The 21,098-nt window shown below is 38.3% G+C and overlaps 1 protein-coding gene across 3 annotated transcripts in view; it reads right to left on the bottom strand.

Annotated features, from left to right (window-relative positions):
* ABCD3 (ATP binding cassette subfamily D member 3) overlaps positions 1–21,098 on the bottom strand; it is a 70,804-nt gene that overhangs the window by 7,208 nt on the left and 42,498 nt on the right. Inside the window, exons 10-21 of one of the 3 annotated variants that reach the window (XR_012130240.1) lie at positions 16,864–16,933; positions 14,528–14,597; positions 14,341–14,438; positions 14,138–14,229; positions 11,092–11,183; positions 10,938–11,010; positions 10,744–10,807; positions 5,616–5,693; positions 5,447–5,512; positions 5,259–5,348; positions 4,691–4,810; positions 2,450–2,539 (exon numbers count right to left, since the gene is read on the bottom strand). Coding sequence is in view for 2 of the 3 variants with exons in the window: in XM_036998134.2 (XP_036854029.1) it covers positions 4,289–4,411; positions 4,691–4,810; positions 5,259–5,348; positions 5,447–5,512; positions 5,616–5,693; positions 10,744–10,807; positions 10,938–11,010; positions 11,092–11,183; positions 14,138–14,229; positions 14,341–14,438; positions 14,528–14,597; positions 16,864–16,933 (1,036 nt within the window). In the remaining variant the exon portion in view is untranslated. Of the gene's footprint in view, positions 1–2,449; positions 2,540–2,569; positions 4,412–4,690; positions 4,811–5,258; positions 5,349–5,446; positions 5,513–5,615; positions 5,694–10,743; positions 10,808–10,937; positions 11,011–11,091; positions 11,184–14,137; positions 14,230–14,340; positions 14,439–14,527; positions 14,598–16,863; positions 16,934–21,098 lie in introns of those variants that run through there. The other 2 variants (XM_036998134.2, XM_017664712.3) reach the window with 2 other exon arrangements.

Genomic DNA, 21,098 nt, shown 5'->3' with positions numbered 1-21,098 from the left:
GGGGTCTCCTCTGTAACACCTCTGCAGCACTTCAAATACTGTGGATTGTATGTTTCCTTGCACCCCTAGGATATAGCACTCACATTAGTAAAGGCTACATTTTAGTCACTACTGTATACCCAACACTTGTGTATAAGAAACATTCAAATATTTGATAAATGAATGACTAAACCACGTAAACAACTTTCCTGGAGATCTTAATCTATTTGCATGAGGTAAAAGAAGGGAAAGCAGCAAAAACAGACTACCAAGACATTCAGCTGTGCAGAGAATGAAAGGTACAGACTATAGGGGACCTTTGGTGAAGGCAGAGTCTGAACTTTATATCAGAGACCGGAAAATGCCTAAGAGAAGAACTAGAAGAGATTAAAGGGGGGCTGGAGGTGGGGTGGGGTGTGCATGCACATAACTGAAGGGAAGGGATGTGACAGACTTAAGAGGAAAGAGGATCCAAAAACACAGATGGAGACATGTAACCTTTCTACGAGGAAGGATGACATATCCTCTATGGATAGTGGAAGGAGGGCAGTCAGGATAGCCCACTGCAAGGCTAATTAAGAGGAATGGTTATTTGAAAGCATGGCACAAGCACCCCTCCTCTGTGTTCCCATGGTATTCTTTGCGAACCATCATCACCATACTTACTTACCACATTATCTGGAAATTTTTTCATCATGTTTCTCTTTCCCACTATGCTGTCAGCTACTTGATACAATACTCGTTGTAAAACGAGTAAGTACGTGAACACTGTAGTCTGCCTGAGCTGGACCAGCCATCCCCACCAGCTTTAACTTTTACTAGCAAGCTACTTAAGTGTACTGCACTTAGAGCGCATCTTATTTCCTTTGTAAAATGGGCATTCACAGTTCTTATCTCACAGGACTGTGAGAATTAAATGAGATGACCTGTTGAAGGGCTGAGCATGTTGCCTATCATCTGTTAAGCACTCAATAAAAACTAGCTGCCATTTAACGGAAAGAACAGATGCTTTCTTTTGTTAAGGAGATGAGTGGTATACTAGGTAATGAATGAGGTAGAAAGCTCATGATTAGTAGTTTTTAGATGACTATCATGCAAAATGAGAGTTTTTAAATGACTGTCAAGAAAAATGAGAGAGGGGGCAAAAATAAATGATTTCCAAGCCATGCTGTGAGTTCCTTGTAAAACTGGAAACCATGGAACTGTGGTGATACCAATCCATACCATTCTGATTTTTTCAACTGTGTTCAGAAACCTATGTAGAGAAACACCAAGGCGAACAACTGTCCTTGGGTTGAGGTTTAGGTAATATGAGGAAACAAAAAGTGGGAAACGTAGTTAAGGTGAAGGGATCATTCATTTGCTCCTTTAAGAAACACCTCCTGAGTACTTCCTATGTGCAAGGCCCTGTGCCAGGCCCTGGGCGACTAAATCAGTCCTGGAGAGGAAAGGAAGCAGAGTCAAAGGGGACTGATGAACTACAGAAAAGGGAGGGGTCCCTACTCAGGAGATCTCAGTGAGGCGGAAGAAAGAGGACAGTTGCCAAATGAGTAAAAGAAAATGAATTACAAAAATGGATTTTAAAAACACGAGAAGTTTTATGACAGTGGTTAGTATCTCAGGTAAGGGGATTTTGGCCCTTTATACTTTCATCCATGTTCCAACTTTTCTATTACATATTCTTTTTTGTGACTCAAAATAAGAAAAACCATTACTACACAAGCAGAGCAAGAATAGTTAAGTGGAAAAAGTAACTATTGGTCAGAGAAATAAGACACCCCAAGCTATGATATTTGGTGGAGGAACCCTGGCTGATGATAGCTGGGCCCAAATGGGTGTAATGATGGTAAGGGGAATGTCAATTGAGACTTCAGAGGAATAAAGAGAGAGGAAACTGGGTAGACAATCCACCTGCACATTGAAGGCTAGATGATGTACAGGTTCAGATCAAGAGTCCTGCTGTCAGACCCACCTGCACTTGAATCTCAGGTTTGCCACTCAGTAGCTGTTTGTCTTTAGTAGGCTGCTGCTTAAGCCCCATTCAGTAGGTTGCTTAAGTTCTTTAAGTCTTTCCTTGTCTGCACCTTACTTCACAGGGCTGTCAGGAGAACTAAGTAGGACCTGCTGTTCAAAATCAACCCCACCCTCATCATTAACCCCAGTGTACTTTCCCGGAAGCTGTTACTGAAGACTGCCTTATATTTCAGTTAGTTGGGAATCTCAGGATCTCTGAATTAGATTATAAGGGCAGGCAGCTAGTTTAATGGCTTGCACAGATTAGATTCTCAGCTAATACTGAGAAATTATGTCACAATTAAGTTTTTCACTGTTAAAATAATGGAATGATAATCTTATTTCCCTACATTTATACTTTTCTTAGTAAAGTTTTATAAATGTGCTTACAGGGCTTCCCTTTATTCAGTAGTACTACTATTCCATACCCTCAAATTCAAATCTTAACTCTCCTTACCCAAAAGTTCCTTTGGTTCATTGATTTTACACCAACCTTCACTCCTATAGATACAGTTTTCAGTTGTTAGACCTTTCCAGTCTGTTCTTCCTAAAAATTATAATTTTTGAAATTATAATTTATAAAATTATATAATTTTATATGCAATAATATATAGCATTAATATTTCATTAATATTATAAAATTACATGATTTATAAAAATTGTGTCCTCTTGTCTTGCCAACGCGTTTTAGCCCCGGGCAAGTTCACTATGGATTCAGTGAGGCCAAAAATATGACAGTGGAACATTCTTGGGGTGAAAGGGTTTATACCAAACTTTATTCCCATGGCGGCAGGACAATCACTAGAATCCCATCCACTCAGAGTGAGTCTGCATGTAGCAAGCCGGTCTCTGCCTCTGGGCCTCTCCGCCCCCGCAGCCATCTCAGTCTCTGTCCTCGGCGCTGCCACCACTCCAGTCTCTACTCTCCTGCAGCCATGCAGCCCAGAACACTAAGCAGAGCTCTTTATATAGAGTCAATAACAAGGTATTGCCCACACGTGTGCAGTGAGCAAGCCAATCGGGGCCAGGTGAGAATCCTGGACATTGGAAGCTTTACTTTCTCCACACATCTCTTGCTGCAACTTTTTACTTTGAAAATTTTCAATTCAACCAAAAAACTGAAAGAACAGTAAGATGAACACATACACTCTTCACCCAATTTCTCTCTCTCCTTACAAACCCTCTGAAAGTAGCAAAACTATACATCTCTTTAAAACTTCACATTCAATTCTCCAAACACTGGCCTAAACAGAACACACCCTGTCAATGGCTTGGTCAGCAGCAGTGTCATGGGTGAGCTTTCTCCATTTCTCAAACAACTCCATCAAGGTTCATCTGGTTTTTTTTATAGGATCCTTCCCCTACTCCCTTACTCTTCCAAGATACTCCTCCAGGCCTTGAATTTTTTATCTTCAAATAAAAGCTATCCACTCTGTACCTTTTACCACACACACAGGATTTCTTAGTTACGCACATTTATTTTTCTTTCTCTGGGTTCCACTGCGCCCACTTGTAATCTTGACTCATCCTTTCATTTTCTTTGAAGTCATGGTATAGGAATTTAAATTTGTTCACTTGACTTACAATTGTTTCTAAGGTCATCTTCTAAATTACTTCCAGAAATGCCCAATCACTTCAAATTCTTAGTTCTTCAGTCCAATTTCCATTTTTGAAGGTATGGCTGATACATCTCTTTTCTTTCATGATTCACTCTCACTCTAAATTAATCTCATGTTATAGCACTAGCTAGACAAATCACAGTATTAAATTGGTATTTAAACAGAATGGGTATTATTTTGGGAAAAACAGCATGCAAAATCAGGGAATAGGAGGCAACAAAAAGGTATGATATAAACTGAAGACAATGAGTAAGCAATTCTGCAATAAGCCATTTCTGCTGTCTTTCCTTAGCTACAGTTTTCTCTAATTTCCACAAGGTCAACACTCTGGGAAAAAAAATTGCTCTGTATCTGCTCAAGCTATGGTATGTATGTATAGTTAGAAAAAGAGTTATCCCTCTTAACAGAGGGATATTGAAAGTATCACTCTTAATATGTAGTATTTTGTAGTCATGTTTGATCAAGGTAAGTTTAGTCAATCATAAAATTAAAATAGTTTCTTTCGATTACTTCTTTGTATTATAAAAATTTTTTAATTCTAAGTAACTTTAGGTAGTTGATACTGAGCCCTAAAACAATGATACATATAACAGCAGAAGGAAAGGGCAAGACCATTATAAAGAATAAAATGATAAAAATAGGGATAGGGGTGATCATCTCTAATACCTTCAGCTACTTCAGATAGAACAGCCTGAATAAGGCAAAGAGAGGTTTATAGAGAAAAGATACCGAAAGAGATCTTTTAACCCAGCCAGAATTACCATATAATATCCCAGGATCAATGTGGTGGTTTCCCCAACCTTTAGAAAAATAGATTATGAATTTATCAGAATTGTACATTTTCTGAATGTACAGATTTTTCAGAAAAGTTTTTAGTTCTTCAAAATGGAAACTGGACTGAAGAACTAAGAATTTTTCTGCAGTTTTATTACCATTTAAACTAATCCATACTAAAACAATTGCTAAATAAAAAGAATAAAATGAAACCGTCTGCCCTGACTAATCAAAATGCTGGACTCCAAGAGTGACTTCATGGGAACCAGTTGCATTATTGTACAATGTCTTCAGGACATACTTACCGCCATTCTTTGTTTCTCTCCACCGCTGAGTACATCCATCCAATCCTGAACACTGTCCCAGCCTCCTTCACGTTCAAGGATATGACCCAGCTGAACATTATCTAAGTATTCCTTCAGTACCTTTCAGCAGAATGATTAAGGATGAAATCAAGTTTATTTTTAACTAGTATCACTATAGTTCTGTTGCCAAAATCACTTAAAAAAGGTACATTTCACAAAAGAATGTGGTACAAAGACAGCACTGAACCCTTTATTTCCTATCTATACTGACTTTGACAAAATATATTTAGTAGCTTAAAGGGAACAACAATATTGTACATAATTAAAGAATGAAGGAAATAAGGAAACAAACTACAGGGTAAGAGACAAGTTTAAACACCCATCAAGTCATATTTAAGCAAAGTGGTTAACACTTGCCTCAACTTGGAAAGTTGTAATTAATGACAAGGCTTTAGAAAATTTTGTAAGTTAGGATAAACTACCTGGCATTCAAAGTGTGTAACTGGGTAACATAAAGAATCTGTACTGTAGTATTTTCATTAAGTCTAGGACATAAATATTTGCTTACTAGGTCAGATATCCCCTTCCTTTTCTGATCTTCTCTTCCATCTGGATATATCACTTGGTCTCGAAGTGTTCCAAGGGTCATATAAGGTCTCTGATAGTAGGAGAGCAAAAATCATTAGAAGTGCATTTAAAAAAAAACAAAAAGATCTTTAAATCCAAGATTACAAAATGATACAAACAAGGTCTTACCTGAGGAACGTAAAATAACTTCCCTCTCTCAGGTTTAGTTAGACGTCCCCCAAAAAGAGGCCATAGCTATAAAAGGAAAGGTATGGAGGAGGAGCAGTTGTAAATTTCACAATGTGGTAGACTACATAGCAAATGAAACCACCACATTTTTTGTTTGATTTGTACATACTTCACCAAGAACACGGAAAAGCGAACTCTTCCCACAGCCATTTGGGCCACAAATCAGAACATTAGCTCCAGATAGAACCTGAAAGAAAATGAATCTATAAATTAATTAAGTAGCGTGAATACATACTCAATGAATATTTCCTTAGAGTTCATTAGTTCTTTGCTAATGACAAGCTTTTTATTTTGTCCATAAATGTGATACTAGGTAAAAGCAGGGGAAGATATGGTTGAAGGGATCTTTTACTTTTGGTTCCTTTCAAATTTTACTCAGCTATTTTTTTCATTTAAAAATCATTATTGAGATCATCAATCAGAATACAAAAGAGCTAAAGCTTTAAAAAAACTGAGTGTTCTTGAAAACAATAAATGTTCAGTCTTTTTCTAAAAAACGGAATATATGTTCTACATTCATTATTATTTAGCAATATACCACAAATACTCTTCCAGGTCAGTATATTCAAATTTCCTCCCATTCTTTTTTTTAATGTTTGCAGTGTATTCCATTGGAAGGATGCACCCTATTTTAAACATGTACCTTTTGTTAAATATCTAAGTCATCCCCATTTTGTTTTACTTTTCTGCAATGAACCTCTAAATCACCGAGAAAATTCACACAGTAGTAAGGAATGTTTCTATAGATGAGATTCTTAGATATTAAAAGTGCTGGATCAAAGCACAGCATAAATGCATTGTAAGTATTTATAAATGCAACCAAATTGCTCAACAACATAACTTTAAATGAGAAAATGTAAAGAATGGTTAAATTCTAAGTTTTTGGTCTTACGTAAACAACCCTATGCAGAATCAGAAAACCTGGGTTAATTTTAGCTTACAGCATCACACAACAATGTGTTGCAGCAGGAAAGACGACAACATAGAGGTAAGAGTTGCATTAGCTGTGAAGCCTGCCTTTGACAAATTTTTTAAACTTAGTTTCTATTATTTAATTCAGTGAGTATTTATTGAATGCCTAGTTCAGGCTCGTAGGCAGTGGAGCTGTATTAGCAAATAAAAGAGATGCCCCTTCTCTCTCCCAAAAACCCACAAAGTGCTGCCCTTACCAGTTTATATTCTAGTAGGAGAGACATAACAATCAAGAACACAGATAAAATGAGTAAATGAGTAAATTAAATAGTAGATAGGAATAAGGAAGCTAGGGAGTGAGTGGGAGAGGTTGCATTTTTAAGGTAGTCAGGCTAGGCTTCATTGAAAATGACAACTGGGAAAAAATTTTTGAAAGAAATGGTAAACAAGGAGTTTATCTGGAGGCAGATGGTTCCAGCCCCAACCTTTCCCCAAAAAGAAGGTGCAAAGGCACCAATGCAGCAATCTACAAAACAGTCATATTCAAATACAGGAGGCTGATTTGGCTGATGAAAAATGAGCAGGAGGGAAGAGTAGGAAATGGGCTCAGAGGTTTACAGGTGGGTTCAGAGTAGTGGCAAGCAAATCCTGTAGGAATAAAATTCTGACACATATTATAACATGGATGAACTGTAAAGAAATTATGCCAAGGAAAATAAGCCAGTTGCAAAAAGACAAATACTGTATGATTCCCCTTATGTGAGGTAACTTTAGTAGTCACATTCATGGAGTTAAAAAGGAGGACAGAGGTTACCAGAAGCTGGGGGGATTGCAGAGTTATTGTTTAATGGGTACAGTTTCTGTTTTGATGATGAAAAGGTTCTAGAGATGTAAGAGTTGCATTAGCTGTGAAGCCTGCCTTTGACAAATTTTTTAAACTTAGTTAGTAATGATGGTTGCACTGTGTAATGTACTTAATGTCACTGACTGTTCAATAAAAAATACTTAAATGGATAAATTTTGTTACATGTATCTGATAACCACAATAAACAAAACTATTAATGGTTGAAAGGGTAAATTTTATGCTATGTACATTTTACCACAATAAAAAAAAAGAGAAATAATTGAACTTCTAAAATAGGTTGGGAATTACTACCCTATCACATAGTTGATCTATAATAAAATACATCTTATACAGATTAATGTTAGAAAATGACCTTTCCAGATGAACTGTGCCTTCTTCTGAGAAACTATTTTAAAGAATCATTTTGATGGACTTCAAAGCTATTACCTATTTCCTTTTCCTGTTAAAGTGAATATAGTAAATATTCCTGATAATGCAAGATTATATATAATTTTACTCTTCTATAATAGTGATGTCATTAAGAGCTTCTAAAGTTCAGAGAGCTGTTAAGTGGTTTTTCTACTACTATGTTTTATTTAAATAATGTCAGCTATATTAGAGCTTTATAGAAAGGCATTTTTTTCTGAATTGACTTAAGAGTAAAGCCAAGAGTAACTTTCACTGTATTACTGAGGCTCCTGGAATGATTTAATAGGAAAAAGAATGCTTTGAATCACTGTATTTTTACCAATTAAATGTATTTCATGAGAAATAACACTTCTTGATAAATCCTATTTCCTACAAATTTATCATAAATCCTCAAAACATTCTACACAAAAATATGATTTAAATAAATGAGAGATTAAAACTACACTGAAGATTTATAGGCTGCTTTAAACACTATAAATGTGCCTTACTGAAAAGGTAAAATAAACACTTGAGGAAGTTACAAAGTACTATTTTAAAGCCCACATTATAATCTACAAGTTGTTCTCTCTTAGGGTCCCTTCAGTCTACATTTAGATAGATGAATGACTGTGCTGGGGAGTTTATAAAGGAAATCATGCATAAAATCTCCCATCTCAAAGAAGCTTATATTATTTGGTTACTATGTAACCCAAAAGACAAGGAAACATTTATTTTTGGTGGCCAAGTCTGTTTCATTATGTCTCTTTCCAGGAGAGAGCAATCCTGTGTTTCAGATGGGCAGAAAATAATGAGGTTACAGAACTGAAGGATGTTTGTTGAATAAAAGAAGGCTATGTTAAGAAAAACAATAGAAAGACAAAATTAATGAGAAAAAGCCAAAGTTAATTTAAAATACCTTAAGTCAGAAAGAGACTGAAAAAGAATTCATTACATAGACTAAAAGGACAGAAGTCAAAGAAACAGCTCCCAGTGGAGGAGAAAACAAGAATCACAGGACAGACAACAGGTAGTATGGAACGTGGTTACGAAGCAGAAAACTTGCTCAAGTACGGTGTAAATGGGGACTCAAATAAGACTTTCTAAGTGAAACCAAAATAAGGGGAAAACAGTAATAGCTTATCTGAGACTGTAAAAGTGAAGCGATAAGACCTGGCTAGAAGTATACAAAAATCCAAAAATAAGGGCTTTAAAGAAAAGGGCTTTTGGACATAAAGGAAAGTGCAGCTTTTTAGTGTGTTAGCCTTGTGAGAAAGTGAGTACCACAGACCATACCCACGATCTTAATCTACTCCATGTATCTATACAAAAAATATCCCAAATCTCTTCTCACTATGCTTAAGCCATGGGTACATCTGTATTGTTGGTGTAATCTATTTCTGCACAAAGACAGAGTAAGAGAAAATGCGGGAAAAGACCAAGAGGATTCTTCAGTGGGGAAATCTCACGGTTAGGTTGTGGCAATAAAAGGGTTTCTGGAAATGTAACAAAGATGGGGTCCTGAGCTCGGTTTTAATCCCTAAAATCAAGCCTGATAGGTGACTGCCTGAGCCAAGGGAACACACTGAACTGACTGGAGTACCTAGAGCTAAATGAGAAAACATTTCCTTAATACCTGAAGTCATTCCATATTTACCAAATATATTTACATTTTCTCTACTTCCTCTTGTGCTTTCTGGCTTTAAATTAAATATGATTATACAATACTCATTGTTGAATAAAGTCAAAGTACTTTGTTTAAGTAACATTTTTCATTTTTATCGTTCCTTAAAAAGAAAGTGGAGGTGTACTTAATATATTCCTAAGAATAGGAAAACTAAAGACTTACTTAAGATCATAACAATTTAAAAACAAGTCCAATAATTATATTCCTTATTTTATAAACTATCAGACAACATTACTTCAGTGGAAGCAGTTGAAAAGAATTCCCACACACAATGCAAATTACAGAAGGCACTTCCTCCCTCCCTCTCTCTCTCTCTCTCTCTCTCTGTGTGTGTGTGTGTGTGTATATATGTGTGTGTGTGTGTGTGTGTGTGTGTGTGTGTGTGTGTGTGTGTGTGTGTATATATATATATATATATATATATATATATATATATAGGCATGTAGAGAATTCTGGAGCCATGCTGTCCAATACAGTAGCTACCAGTCACATGTGGCTACTTAAGATCAAATTTATTAAAATAAAATTTGAAATTTAAAATTAAGTTCCTCAGCTGAACTAGCCACATTTCAAAAGTACACAATATCCACATGTGGCTACTATATTAGACAATGTAGACATAGAATATTTCCATTATCACAGAAAGTTCTATTGGACAGTGCTGTTCTAGAGAAATGGTATCTCAAATTGGGGAGAATGCCTACATGACAGGCAGTTACTTATGTAAGTAACTACATGTTATTTATTGCCAAGATTTTCAGATGTGAACTATTCATAAAGTAACAACAGACACAGAATCCAAATATTAACCCTTACATCTGAGAGCCTAATGAATTATAAAAATACTTATCTTTTCTTCTTCTTTTTAATTTGGTCTGTCATACACCCAATAGTTAACAGACTATATTGAATCAGCACCACTGTTCACTTAGCATAAGTTGTTACCTGTTTTGGGTGAGTGACTATCGGTACTGCTATTGTGCTGCTCTTGCACTATTTTCATCAGTAGTAAGAAAGTTTTTGTTTCTATAGGTTTTTATAGATCCTCCTGCACAGTCAAGACAATACCAAACCATAATTTTTAAAAATTTAAACAGACTAAAATTATATTTCAGGTTTAAATAAACATTCTACACAGCAAATTACAATTAAGTCTATCTTCCAGGGCCTTCTTAAGATGGCCTGTATTTGCAAAAGATTTTTTGATAGCAAAATGTGAACCTTTATTAAAGACTTGTCAATTAAGAAAGACAGATTCCTAAGTGTTTCAAAAGACTGACTTTTCAAAGCAATTTTGTGGACTCAGAGACTAAGTCAAGCCTTAAAATTATTTTTCATTTCACATTTTGAAGACTATTAAGGCTTTTATAAGATCATTTAAAAACTTACTTCAAAATTAAGGTCTTGGATCAAGATATCTCCATTTGGCGTTGCTAAAGGAACATGATCAAATCTACAGAGGAAATTAATAAAAAAAAACAGCATAATTTTACATTAAACACTATGCAAATGCAGCTGAAAGAAAAAAGCTACTAAGTAGTTTAACAAATGTTTATGGTGTTGAAGAACCTTTTTGTACATACTTTATAATGTTATCAGCATTGATGATTTCTCCGGCACCAGGTATCAAAGGAATGACTTGTGTTCCTTCATTACCTTAAATGGAGAATAAGTATTAAAGCATCATATTATGTCAGCAAAAACCTAAACTACATAACCTAATATATTTATATTTACCCCTTTCCTGTTGCGAGACCATTGTGCGTTCATATTTGCCATGACTTAAATCCTTTAGTACTTGCGTTAATTCTGTAATCCGAGCAGTAAAACTGAAATTTTGAAGGAAAGCCATAATCAAAACTCCAAAGCCGTATCTTTTACTTTTACTTTTGTTTTATTTTTATTGATGATTGACATATAACATTAAGTTCATATCTTTTATTTTATACAAACTTAAGTGAAATTTCTAAAATTACGATTTAGTTTCAATTAAATAACCTAAAAGAAGTGTCATCACCATAATGTATTAGTGATAGTACACATGTTTCAGCAGGAATAGCAGGAACATGGGAAAAGGGAAGAGATTTCATAGGATCCCTACCTCAACAGATACTTATTTCATTAATAGGTAAGTCAAAAAAGCTGTTTGCTATCAGAATTTTAAAGAAATTTCTAGTAGATACGACAGAAAGACTAGTGCTAGTGTATTCCTTAGACAGAGAAAATGGAAGCTTCTGAACAGGAGATTCACAGGGCCCTGCTATCACCCATTGTGTACAATGTGAACTGTTTGCATATTATGGGCAGCAGGATGTTTACAAGGTACAGAACAGCTGTCAGTCAAGGGAGTACCGGCCCAAGGGAACTATGGAGGGGAAACATCCATTCTCTCCTCTCCTGAGTTCCTGGCACATATTGGTCAGGCGGCTGCCAGTCACCAGAGACCCGCCTACAGAGTTCCTCTCAGTGCTAGGGGCGGAGAAGGGAGGGAGAACAGGAAAGAGTGGAGAAGGGAAGCCTAAAGGGAGAGCCAGAAGAGGATGGAGGTGGCAGAGGGAAGCCGGAGAGCCCCGGGTGCTAGGGAAGAGAGGATTAAGCCCATGCTGGGGAGCAGGAGCAGCTGCACAAGAGCCAGGCAAGACTAAGACCTACTGCTCTGAAAATAAACGTGGTATGAACCCCTTTTAAACCCCCTCAACTTGCTCATCTTCAGTTGGTCTTACCAAATTCAAAGTGAACTTGCGCGAGCAGGGAACCCTCTCCTTCAGAGCAACACACAGGAAGTATGGACCTGCGTTCCTGCTGGAGTAAACTGTAAAGCCACCTATAAAGCTGTCCTTTCTATATGAAGAAGACATTTATTGTATGTATACCAAATGCATGCTATCTCCCTGAAAACATAAATTTGGAAGATTCCCGTCTTATGCTGAAGCAGGGAAAAGATGAACTGTTCTTAATATTAAATGGAAATCACTGTGGCAACAGTGAGAAATCAAAACTAATGATAAGAGGTTGAGGAATATAAGAATGACATGATGGTTAATGAGAAAGCACTCTACATCAGAGAAGCAAAACAGGATTTTTTGTGAATAACAAACAGAAATCTCCTGAAGGAACAGAAGTGCCCCATATGCCATTAATTGTCAAGGCATAATAAAAGTTATTAATAAGAAAGAAGAATGTCAGCATTCCTAAGAGAAAGAGACTCCTCTAGTTTACAACTTCTTCTATCTTGCCATGAAGACCTTAACTACCATAGGAGGAGAGAAGGAACGGAGAAGAGGAAATATGCAGATGAATAGCAGGCCTGAGTAAGATCTTGAGTCATCTAATTTCTTCATATGACCTGAAAGTTAGTGTTTTTTACATTATAGTGATTTTTACACTGTTCCATGCCCTTATATTACAGCTTGAAATACTGAAAATTTTCATTTTATTGTTCAAGAACAATTTTGCTAGACAATTGTGACCATATTTACAACTGCACCTACAGGTACCACAAGGTTAACTTTTCATTTTTTCCCATTAAAATCAACTTCAACTTCATTCGTCTTTTGCTAGGTTGCTGGTATTAAAGTTTTAAGGAAAAACAATGTATGGGGGTGTGATTTAATGAGTTACAAAAAATACATATTTGGTCATTCAGATGACCAAATTTATATTTCCCAGGTATATTTGGTGTTCATCCATAATTCCTAAAGATACTGCAGAGCCTTAAAAGTGAAATGGGTGTCTTGTTACGTTAATAAGACTTTTGGACCCCACCCAAGGCCAGGGTGGAGGTTGAATCAGCCAATAGCCAGTGATTTAGTCAATCATGAATATGCAATGAAACCCTCATAAAAACCCTAAGAACTTGGGCTCTCTTGGACCCTGCTTCTCTATCAAATACAGCTTCCATACTTGAGGAACCAGAAAGCTTCCACATGCCACAAAGCCAGGGCCCAAGTTCCACAAGGACAGAAGCTCCTTTATTTGGGACCTTGCCCTATGTATTTCATCTGGCTGTTAACTTACATCCTTTACAGTATCCTTTATAAAAATGGTTAAACTAAGTGTTTTCTTGAGTTCTGTGAGCTGCTGGAGTAAATTAATCAAACCTAAGGGGCAAGTTTTTGGAACCTCCAATCTTTAGCGGGTTGGTCAGAAGCACAGGCTTGTGACCGGTACAAGTTGGGGGTGGAGGGGAGTCTTGTAGGATGGAGCCCTTAACCTGGGATATCTGGTGCTGTCTCTCAGCAGACAGCATCAGAACTGAGGAGAGTCCCCAGACGCCCTGCTGGTGTTCAAGAACTGCTCGGTGTTGTGCTTGGGTAGATCCCCCCCTCCCCACCCCCACACAAACCTGCACTGTAATCAGGTCTGGGAACCAGAAAGGAGTACTACTGCTGGTAGGAAAAAAATCAAAGGGGGTACAAAAAAGTTCAAATGAGAAAATTATATTCGTTAACTTCATTTTCTGTGAATTAAGACAGCCATGAGTCAACATTTCCTAACTTACCAAATACTAGTATCCATGAGCCAGACAGCTTGAGGCCCACTAACCTAGTTTAATACTCAAAACAGCTATCTTAAGGAAATATGAAAAGTTAACTATCAGAAAAATCTTCCTTAATTTTCTCTCAAAACCAGCTTCCAGAAGAAATGAACTTCATTTCCTTATCTTAATCTTATCTTAATGGGCTTCCTTATCTTAAACTCAACTGGGCACAATCATTAAGGAGAATATATTTTTAAAAAGTATTATTCTCTGCAATTGCTTATTATTACTAATCTTACTTACCCAGCCAATCTTGTCATTTCACGGCCAGCCAAAACTATTCGACCCAAAGCTTGAGACATTCGCAAAAGCATTCTTCCACTTTGGTAGTAATCCTTAAACAGAAATAAGTATTAGTTTTCAATTACATTTCTAAGATTAAAATCTGGCTTTATTTTTATATTTAAATTTTCAATTTATTATTATTACTACTACTACTAGTTTACCTCCAGAAGTTCTGAATGTGTACTCTTGAGATGCCGAGAATGAGACAAATCTAGGAAAGGACGACTGACAACTAGGTAACCAACTACAGTGGCAAGATCTGAAATAAATCAATTAAGATTTAAAACAAATTAATACTTCACTTTTTCCACAAATCTTATTCTACCATCTCTTTTAAAGCATACTCACATTTGGCAATTATGCTATCAATGAAGCCCATAGAAAACCGAAACAAAATGAAACTATGTAGGTGCTCCACCTGGCAGAAAGCAAAAACAAACAAAAATATGTATATAAATATACGTATATATATTCTGTGTATAAAAAAATCTATCATGAGAATAAAAGAAAATATATAATTTATTCAACAAACATTTACTCAGTGCCTATGATTTCTAATTACATTGTATGTAACATTTCCCTGAGCACAAGCTGATCAGAGCAGGTGCCAAAGACTTCATAAAACTATTTGTATGCAAAAAGAATGGAAATTATTTAAAGAATGCTAATGTGGTGTAATAGGATGATGCTACAGTATTGTGATTACAGTATTCATAAATACTGTCAGATACATAAATGCCAAAGTGATCAACAATAAAACCAAAAAACAGATGGATAAGCTAATTTAGGTGAAACACTTACTGTCTGGGCCGGTCCTCAATGATTTTTGCTTCAGTTGGAGATACCTGGTCTGTGTTTTCCCAAACACTCAGTCTGAACCAAGTGCTATTGCAAACCAATGCTGCACAGCCATAGTTTGTAGCTTTAATCTGAGCATGCATTATCTCAAAGTTATATGTCAAAAAGTGTTCTTCATTCTGCATTTTCAGTGTCCTCAAATTTTCCATCTGTCAAAGTATCCAAGACCCTGCATGATCTGGTGCTGGGGTCTGTTTTAGACTTCATGTGTTACTACTTTGCTCCTCACTGAGCTCCAGAAATGCTAATTCCTCAGAAATGCTGCTGCCTTAAGGCTTTCCTCTTGCTGTCCTCTCTGACAAAAATACAGTCTTCTTAAATACTTGTATTTTGTGACTTAACTCCTTCACTTCATGTGGGTTTCTGCTAAACCTCCTCAAGAAAGACCTTCTTGCCACCAGAGCTAAAACAGCTAGGCAAGAGCCCCCATCATACATTACCATTTCAGTCCATCTTACTTTTGGTCACAGAATGTATTACTACCTGAAATAATATAAAATATCCAGTTGTTTACATGTTTATTGTCTCCTCCACTAAAATGTGGGTTTCCTGAGTATAGGTAGCTTGCTGTTACTATGTTCTGCAGAAGAACAATGACTGAAACACTTATTCAATGAATGCCATATATTCACATACTGTGTACTCTGTGCTGAAGATACAATGAATAAAACATACAAGTTCCCTGAGCTCATGGAATTGGCATTCAAATGAAAGAGACAAACTGGTGAACAAAGAAGATAATAATAAATAGCAATATACCCTTTTAACGACACAGATCATTAAAATGGGAGGTAACTAGTAGAGGCCACTTCAGGGAGACTAATCAGAGAAGGTATGACCTCAATTAGCTGTTAACTTTTAGCCTGAAATCCAAAGGATGAGAATAAGCAAACCATGTGAAGAGACAACTGGTGAACAGCAGTGCCCTGGGAAATTACCATATATACTTTATCGTCAGTGAGGACGATTAAAGTTCAGTCATGTTAAATATATACAAGGCAAAAATACACTTTCTGAAACAATTTAAAATTATTTCTTTAACCTTTTAAAATCACCTCCAATATTTGATTTCACAAACTTCCACTAAAATGTAAGCTCCTTAAAGGCATGATTTTGTCCATTCACCACTGTTATCACTAGCACATGGAACAAGCGCAGACAACCTAGATGGCACTCTAACTTTTGAATGAATGAATAAAATTACTTGAATTCAAATTTGCCAAGTGCAAGTAAACAAAAACTGTTAGTTTTCACAAGAAACAATGTTTATATTCTAAATCAAGGGTCAGCAAACTATGGCCCACAGTCCAAATCCAGCCCACCACTTATTTTTGTAAATGAAGTCTTATTAGAACATAGCCACACCCATTCATTTACATATAGCATGTGGCTACTTTCAAGTAGCAGAGTTGAATTGTTGCAGAGATCATACGGCCTGAAAAACCTAAACTGTTTATGTACTATCTGGACCTTTACAGAAAAACTATGCTGAACCCTGTTTTAAATAATAATCTTCATAGTATTTTCATGACTGCTACAGGAACAAATTATTTCTGTAGGAATCACTAATTATCACTAAATAAGATTCCTAAGCAACCTTTGTAAAAATACAGATAATCATTTTAATAAATTTATCCATTTTATAAATGGACAACTTAATATATTTATTTTCATATTTTTAATGAAAATACAGTACAAAAATCCTTTATAGCTATTTAAAAATAAATACCTTAAAGATTATAGAAATATATATATGTATCTTGTCATAGGTCCCCCCCCCAAAAAAAATCTTCCCATAATATATGAGTCTCAAGCATATTACTTACCAGTTTTCGGAAGACTGAGTAGATTGTTTGCTTTTCTCTTTTATTCCCATTATAAAAGGCAATTTCTTCACTGTTAAAGAAAATAATTTAACAATTAATTTTAATTTACCTAAACCTGAAAAATAACTGAAATACAGTATTTGATGACTGAATATTTGTATTTAAATGGACATTTTACAACTAAAGAGCTTATCTGGTATGTCTCAAGCCATGGGCTTGAGATCCTGTGGGTAAAATTGCAACATTTCCAGAATCTCTTGCCTGGCCGCAGTACATCTCGGTATCAATAGGTGTTTCCAAGGGGTGGAGAGAAGTAATCATCTCCATATCAATAGGTAATTACAAGGGAGAGGGAGAGCATAACTGGACCACAGAGGTTGGGGATGCCCCTTTTTTCTTCTGCAGCTGGGTCATGAGAGACACGGGTGAGCTAAAGTGGACTACTGTATGTAAGCAATCAATGGGTTTCTCCCACTTTATTTCTCCCTTTGACTGATTTCAGTTTCAAAGATATTTTGCCCTGGGATTTTCCATCGGAGTTACATCTGGTGGTAGTCAGCAGGACTTCTGAACCCATAGTCTGTCTACATGGGTGCAACCCTTGGGCGGGCTGCCTGTACATAGAGATGGTGGGGACATACCTGGAAACCCCCTGTGGATGGTGGGGAGGCCCCAGTGTATGCAGTGGCAGAGGGTGCAGCTTCACCCAGGAGACCCCCATCTGTGGGGTTTCCAATTTGGGAGGCCCTAGTGGGGAATTGGTCTAGGGTAAAGCACCTCCTAGATGGGTGGGCCCTTCCCCAGAACTGGGGACTGGTGGAGACACCAGAAGCTGTGGTATTAGTCCTCTGTGAGAAAGAAGACTGCTTAGAAGCCCTGAGAGGCTGTGTAAGCAGCCAGGATGTGGGATGTCGTTTTCTCAAGGTAGTGGAAAGAGTTATGGAGGAGACTTCTGCAGGAGAGAGAGGCACTTCAGCATAGCTTGGATGAGCTGTTCCATGACCTATGGGATGCCCGTAAGAAAGAGAGACAATTATTGAGATGGACCTTGCTAATGCTTTGTTCTCCATTGACAGAGCACAGGAAACTCAGGAACAGTTTGCCTTCAAGTGGGAAGGCCGGCAGTTGGACATTCACTGTCCTTCCACAGGGATACCTCCACAGTCCCACCATTTGTCACAGACTTATAGCCCAGGACTTGGCCACATGGAACAAACCGTAAATAGTGCAGCTGTATCACCACATTGTTGATGATATTATGCTCATATCTGACTCTCTTGCAGATTTAGAAGGGGTAATTCCTAGATGGCTGCAACATCTACAGGAGAAAGGATGTGCTGTGAACAGCACCAAGGATCAGGGATTTGGTTTGTCTGTAAAGTTCTTGGGGGTTGTCTGGTTGAATCAAACTAAAGTTATCCTAGAAGAAGTCATAGACAAGGTCCAGGCTTTTCCTACCCCTACCACTAGGGCAGTATTAAAAGAGTTTTGGGGTCTTTTGGGCTACTGGAGAGTGTTTAACCCATACTTGGCACAAATTCTGAAGCCCTCATACTGGCTGGTATGAGAGGGCATCAGGTGGGACTGGGATGAAACATGTGCAGCTGCTTTTACTGCTGCTAAGTGAGCAGTCAAGGTCCATACAGGCCTTGAGTGTAATGGACTCATCAAGGCCCTGTGAGATGGATGTTCATGTAACTGAAGATGGTTATGGGTGGGACCTTTGGCAGCAGCTTGAACAGACATGCCATCGTATTGGATACTGGTCACAACTATGGAAAGGAGCAGAATTCCGGTACACCTTGATAGAGAAGCATCTAACTGCTGTGTACCATGCCTTGCTGGCTACAGAGCTCATCACCAGAACAGCTCCAGCCAAGGTAATAACCACCTATCCCATTGCAGGGTGGGTGCGAGACTGGACCCAAAGGCCACGGAGTGGTGTGGCACAGATGCCTACATTGGCCAAATAGGATGCATATTTACAGCAACATAGCACTCTCACTACTAGCTCCTTAAGTGGAGAACTCCAATGCTTATTGGGGCTGGTGACCTATACCAGTGGAAAGCAGGAAGAACTTGCTTTTGAGCCATTGGTAGCCGACAGTCCTTATCAGAAGAGAAAAGCCCCTATACCTGAGGATGCTTGGTATACAGAGGGCTCCAACTGTGGGCAGCCCCCAAAGTGGAGGACTGTGGCTTTCCATCCTAAGACTGAGACAATATGGATGGAGGATTGAGAAAGGAAGAGTAGTCAGTGGGCTGAGTTGCAGTCAGTATGGCTTGTGATCACCCAGGAGCCCTCCCCTACAGTTGTCTGCACTGACAGCTGAGCCGTCTATTGGGGCTTGACCCTGTGGCTACCTACATGGTACCATGCCAACCGGCTGCTTTGGGGGCAACAGTTGTGGCAAGACCTATGGGCCTCTGGTCAGACTAAGACAGTTACCATTTATCAATGTGACTGGCCATTTGCCTTTGGCATCCCCAGGGAATGAGCAGACACTGGCCCAGGTGCATTGGCTAGAAGGAAAGCCTGACTCTGATGTAGCCCAATGGTTACATCAGCGTTTGTTACACATGGGGCAAAAGACAATGTGGGCCGTAGGCTGTCGGTGGGGGCTTGCCATTGACCTTTGAAGAAGTCAGCCGAGCCCAGGAGTGCCTTGTGCACTCTAAGAGGGACTTACACCAAGTCCCGCAGTAACATGGGCCAAGAGTAAAGGGGTCGATACCCATTGTCAGGTGGCAGATAGACTATATTGGGCCTCTGTCCATATTAAAAAGATATCAGTATGCCATGACTTGTGTGGACACAGCTACTGACCTGTTGGTTGCTTTTCCTGCACGTTGTACAGATCAGCATACCACCGAAAGGGGCCTAGAGAATCTCTTTGCAGCTTATGGCCGGCCACAGGTGATTGAGAGCGATCAAGGCACCCATTTTACTGGATTTGTTACAAGAGTGGGTGCAGCAATTAGGAATAAAGTGTTATTTTCATGTACCATATAACCCTTCCAGGGCAGGCATGATAGAGAGGTTCAATGGTTTGTTGTAATCCAGCCTGAAGTTGGAAACCAATAGCTACAGGGCTGGTCAGTTCACTTACAGACAGTGCTATAGCATTTGAATAAGAAGCCCCAAAAAGGAGCCTTGAGCCCTGTGGACATGCTAACACACATTGCTGCCTCTCCTATACAACTATATGTGCAAACCAGCCAGCAATGGCTGGCCCTTCTGGCATCTTGGGGAAAAGGCCTGGAAAGTGGCTTCCTGTGTATTCCTGGAGTAACAGCAGAGTGGCCCCCAAAGATCACAGTAGTGTACCCAAAACATGCGAAGGCAAGAGCATCTTATGGGGAAGTTTTGTTTTATCTTCATAGCCAGTGCATGTACCTCCCGTAGCCCTATATATTGACCCATCTATAACTCTCACAGGGGGGGTGGTGGAAGTCGGGTATACTAGACCAGGGTGAGATCCCATTCCTGCCACTGTCCTATCGAGGACCACTCTCTTGCATGCATCCTACCTGATGGACAAGATTTGCCTATGCTGGTGTCATTAAAACTTGTATCTTATCATGCTTAAGGTTTTTTTCTTCTACAGTCCCTGTGGCCTGTACCCACCCCTGGCTGCAGATACTATGTGAAGATTACTCTGAACTCCCTACCCATTCAGCTATTGACCACCTGTGGAATGGGTGAGCTATGGACTAAATCTGCATAGGACTTTGAATTTAGCTGAATCCTCCAGCTTGAGGATACTTTTATATAATCCTTAAGGATCATGATTTTATTGCTGTTGTTACTGAATGTTATTAGTCTGGTTACAGTGCTCGTTTTCTCACACAGGGGCCATTGTGGAAGATGGGGAGCAAGTAGATTGTGAGGCAAGATTTCTGGAAGGGTGGGCTATGGGTAAAACTGCAACATTTGCAGGATCTTTTGCAGGGCCTTAGTACATCTCCATATCAATAGGTGTTTCCAAGGGGTGGAGAGAAGTAGTCATCTCCATATCAATAAGTAATTACAAGGGGGAGGGAGAGCATATCTGGACCAGAGAGGTTCGGTGGGCTCACTTTCCTTCTGTAACTGGGTCGTGAGAGCCATGGGCAAGCAGAAGTGTACAACTGCTTGTAAGCAATCAATGGGGTTCTCTCACTTAATTTCTCTCTTTGACTGATTTCGGTTTCAAAGGTATTTTGCCCCAGGATTTTCCCCCAGAGTTACAGAC

Source organism: Manis javanica, chromosome 4 (genome assembly GCF_040802235.1).
Source record: "Manis javanica isolate MJ-LG chromosome 4, MJ_LKY, whole genome shotgun sequence".
NCBI classification, from domain to species: domain Eukaryota; kingdom Metazoa; phylum Chordata; class Mammalia; order Pholidota; family Manidae; genus Manis; species Manis javanica.
Note: the sequence above shows the minus strand (reverse complement) of the source record. Positions and strands in the feature narration are given on the sequence as shown.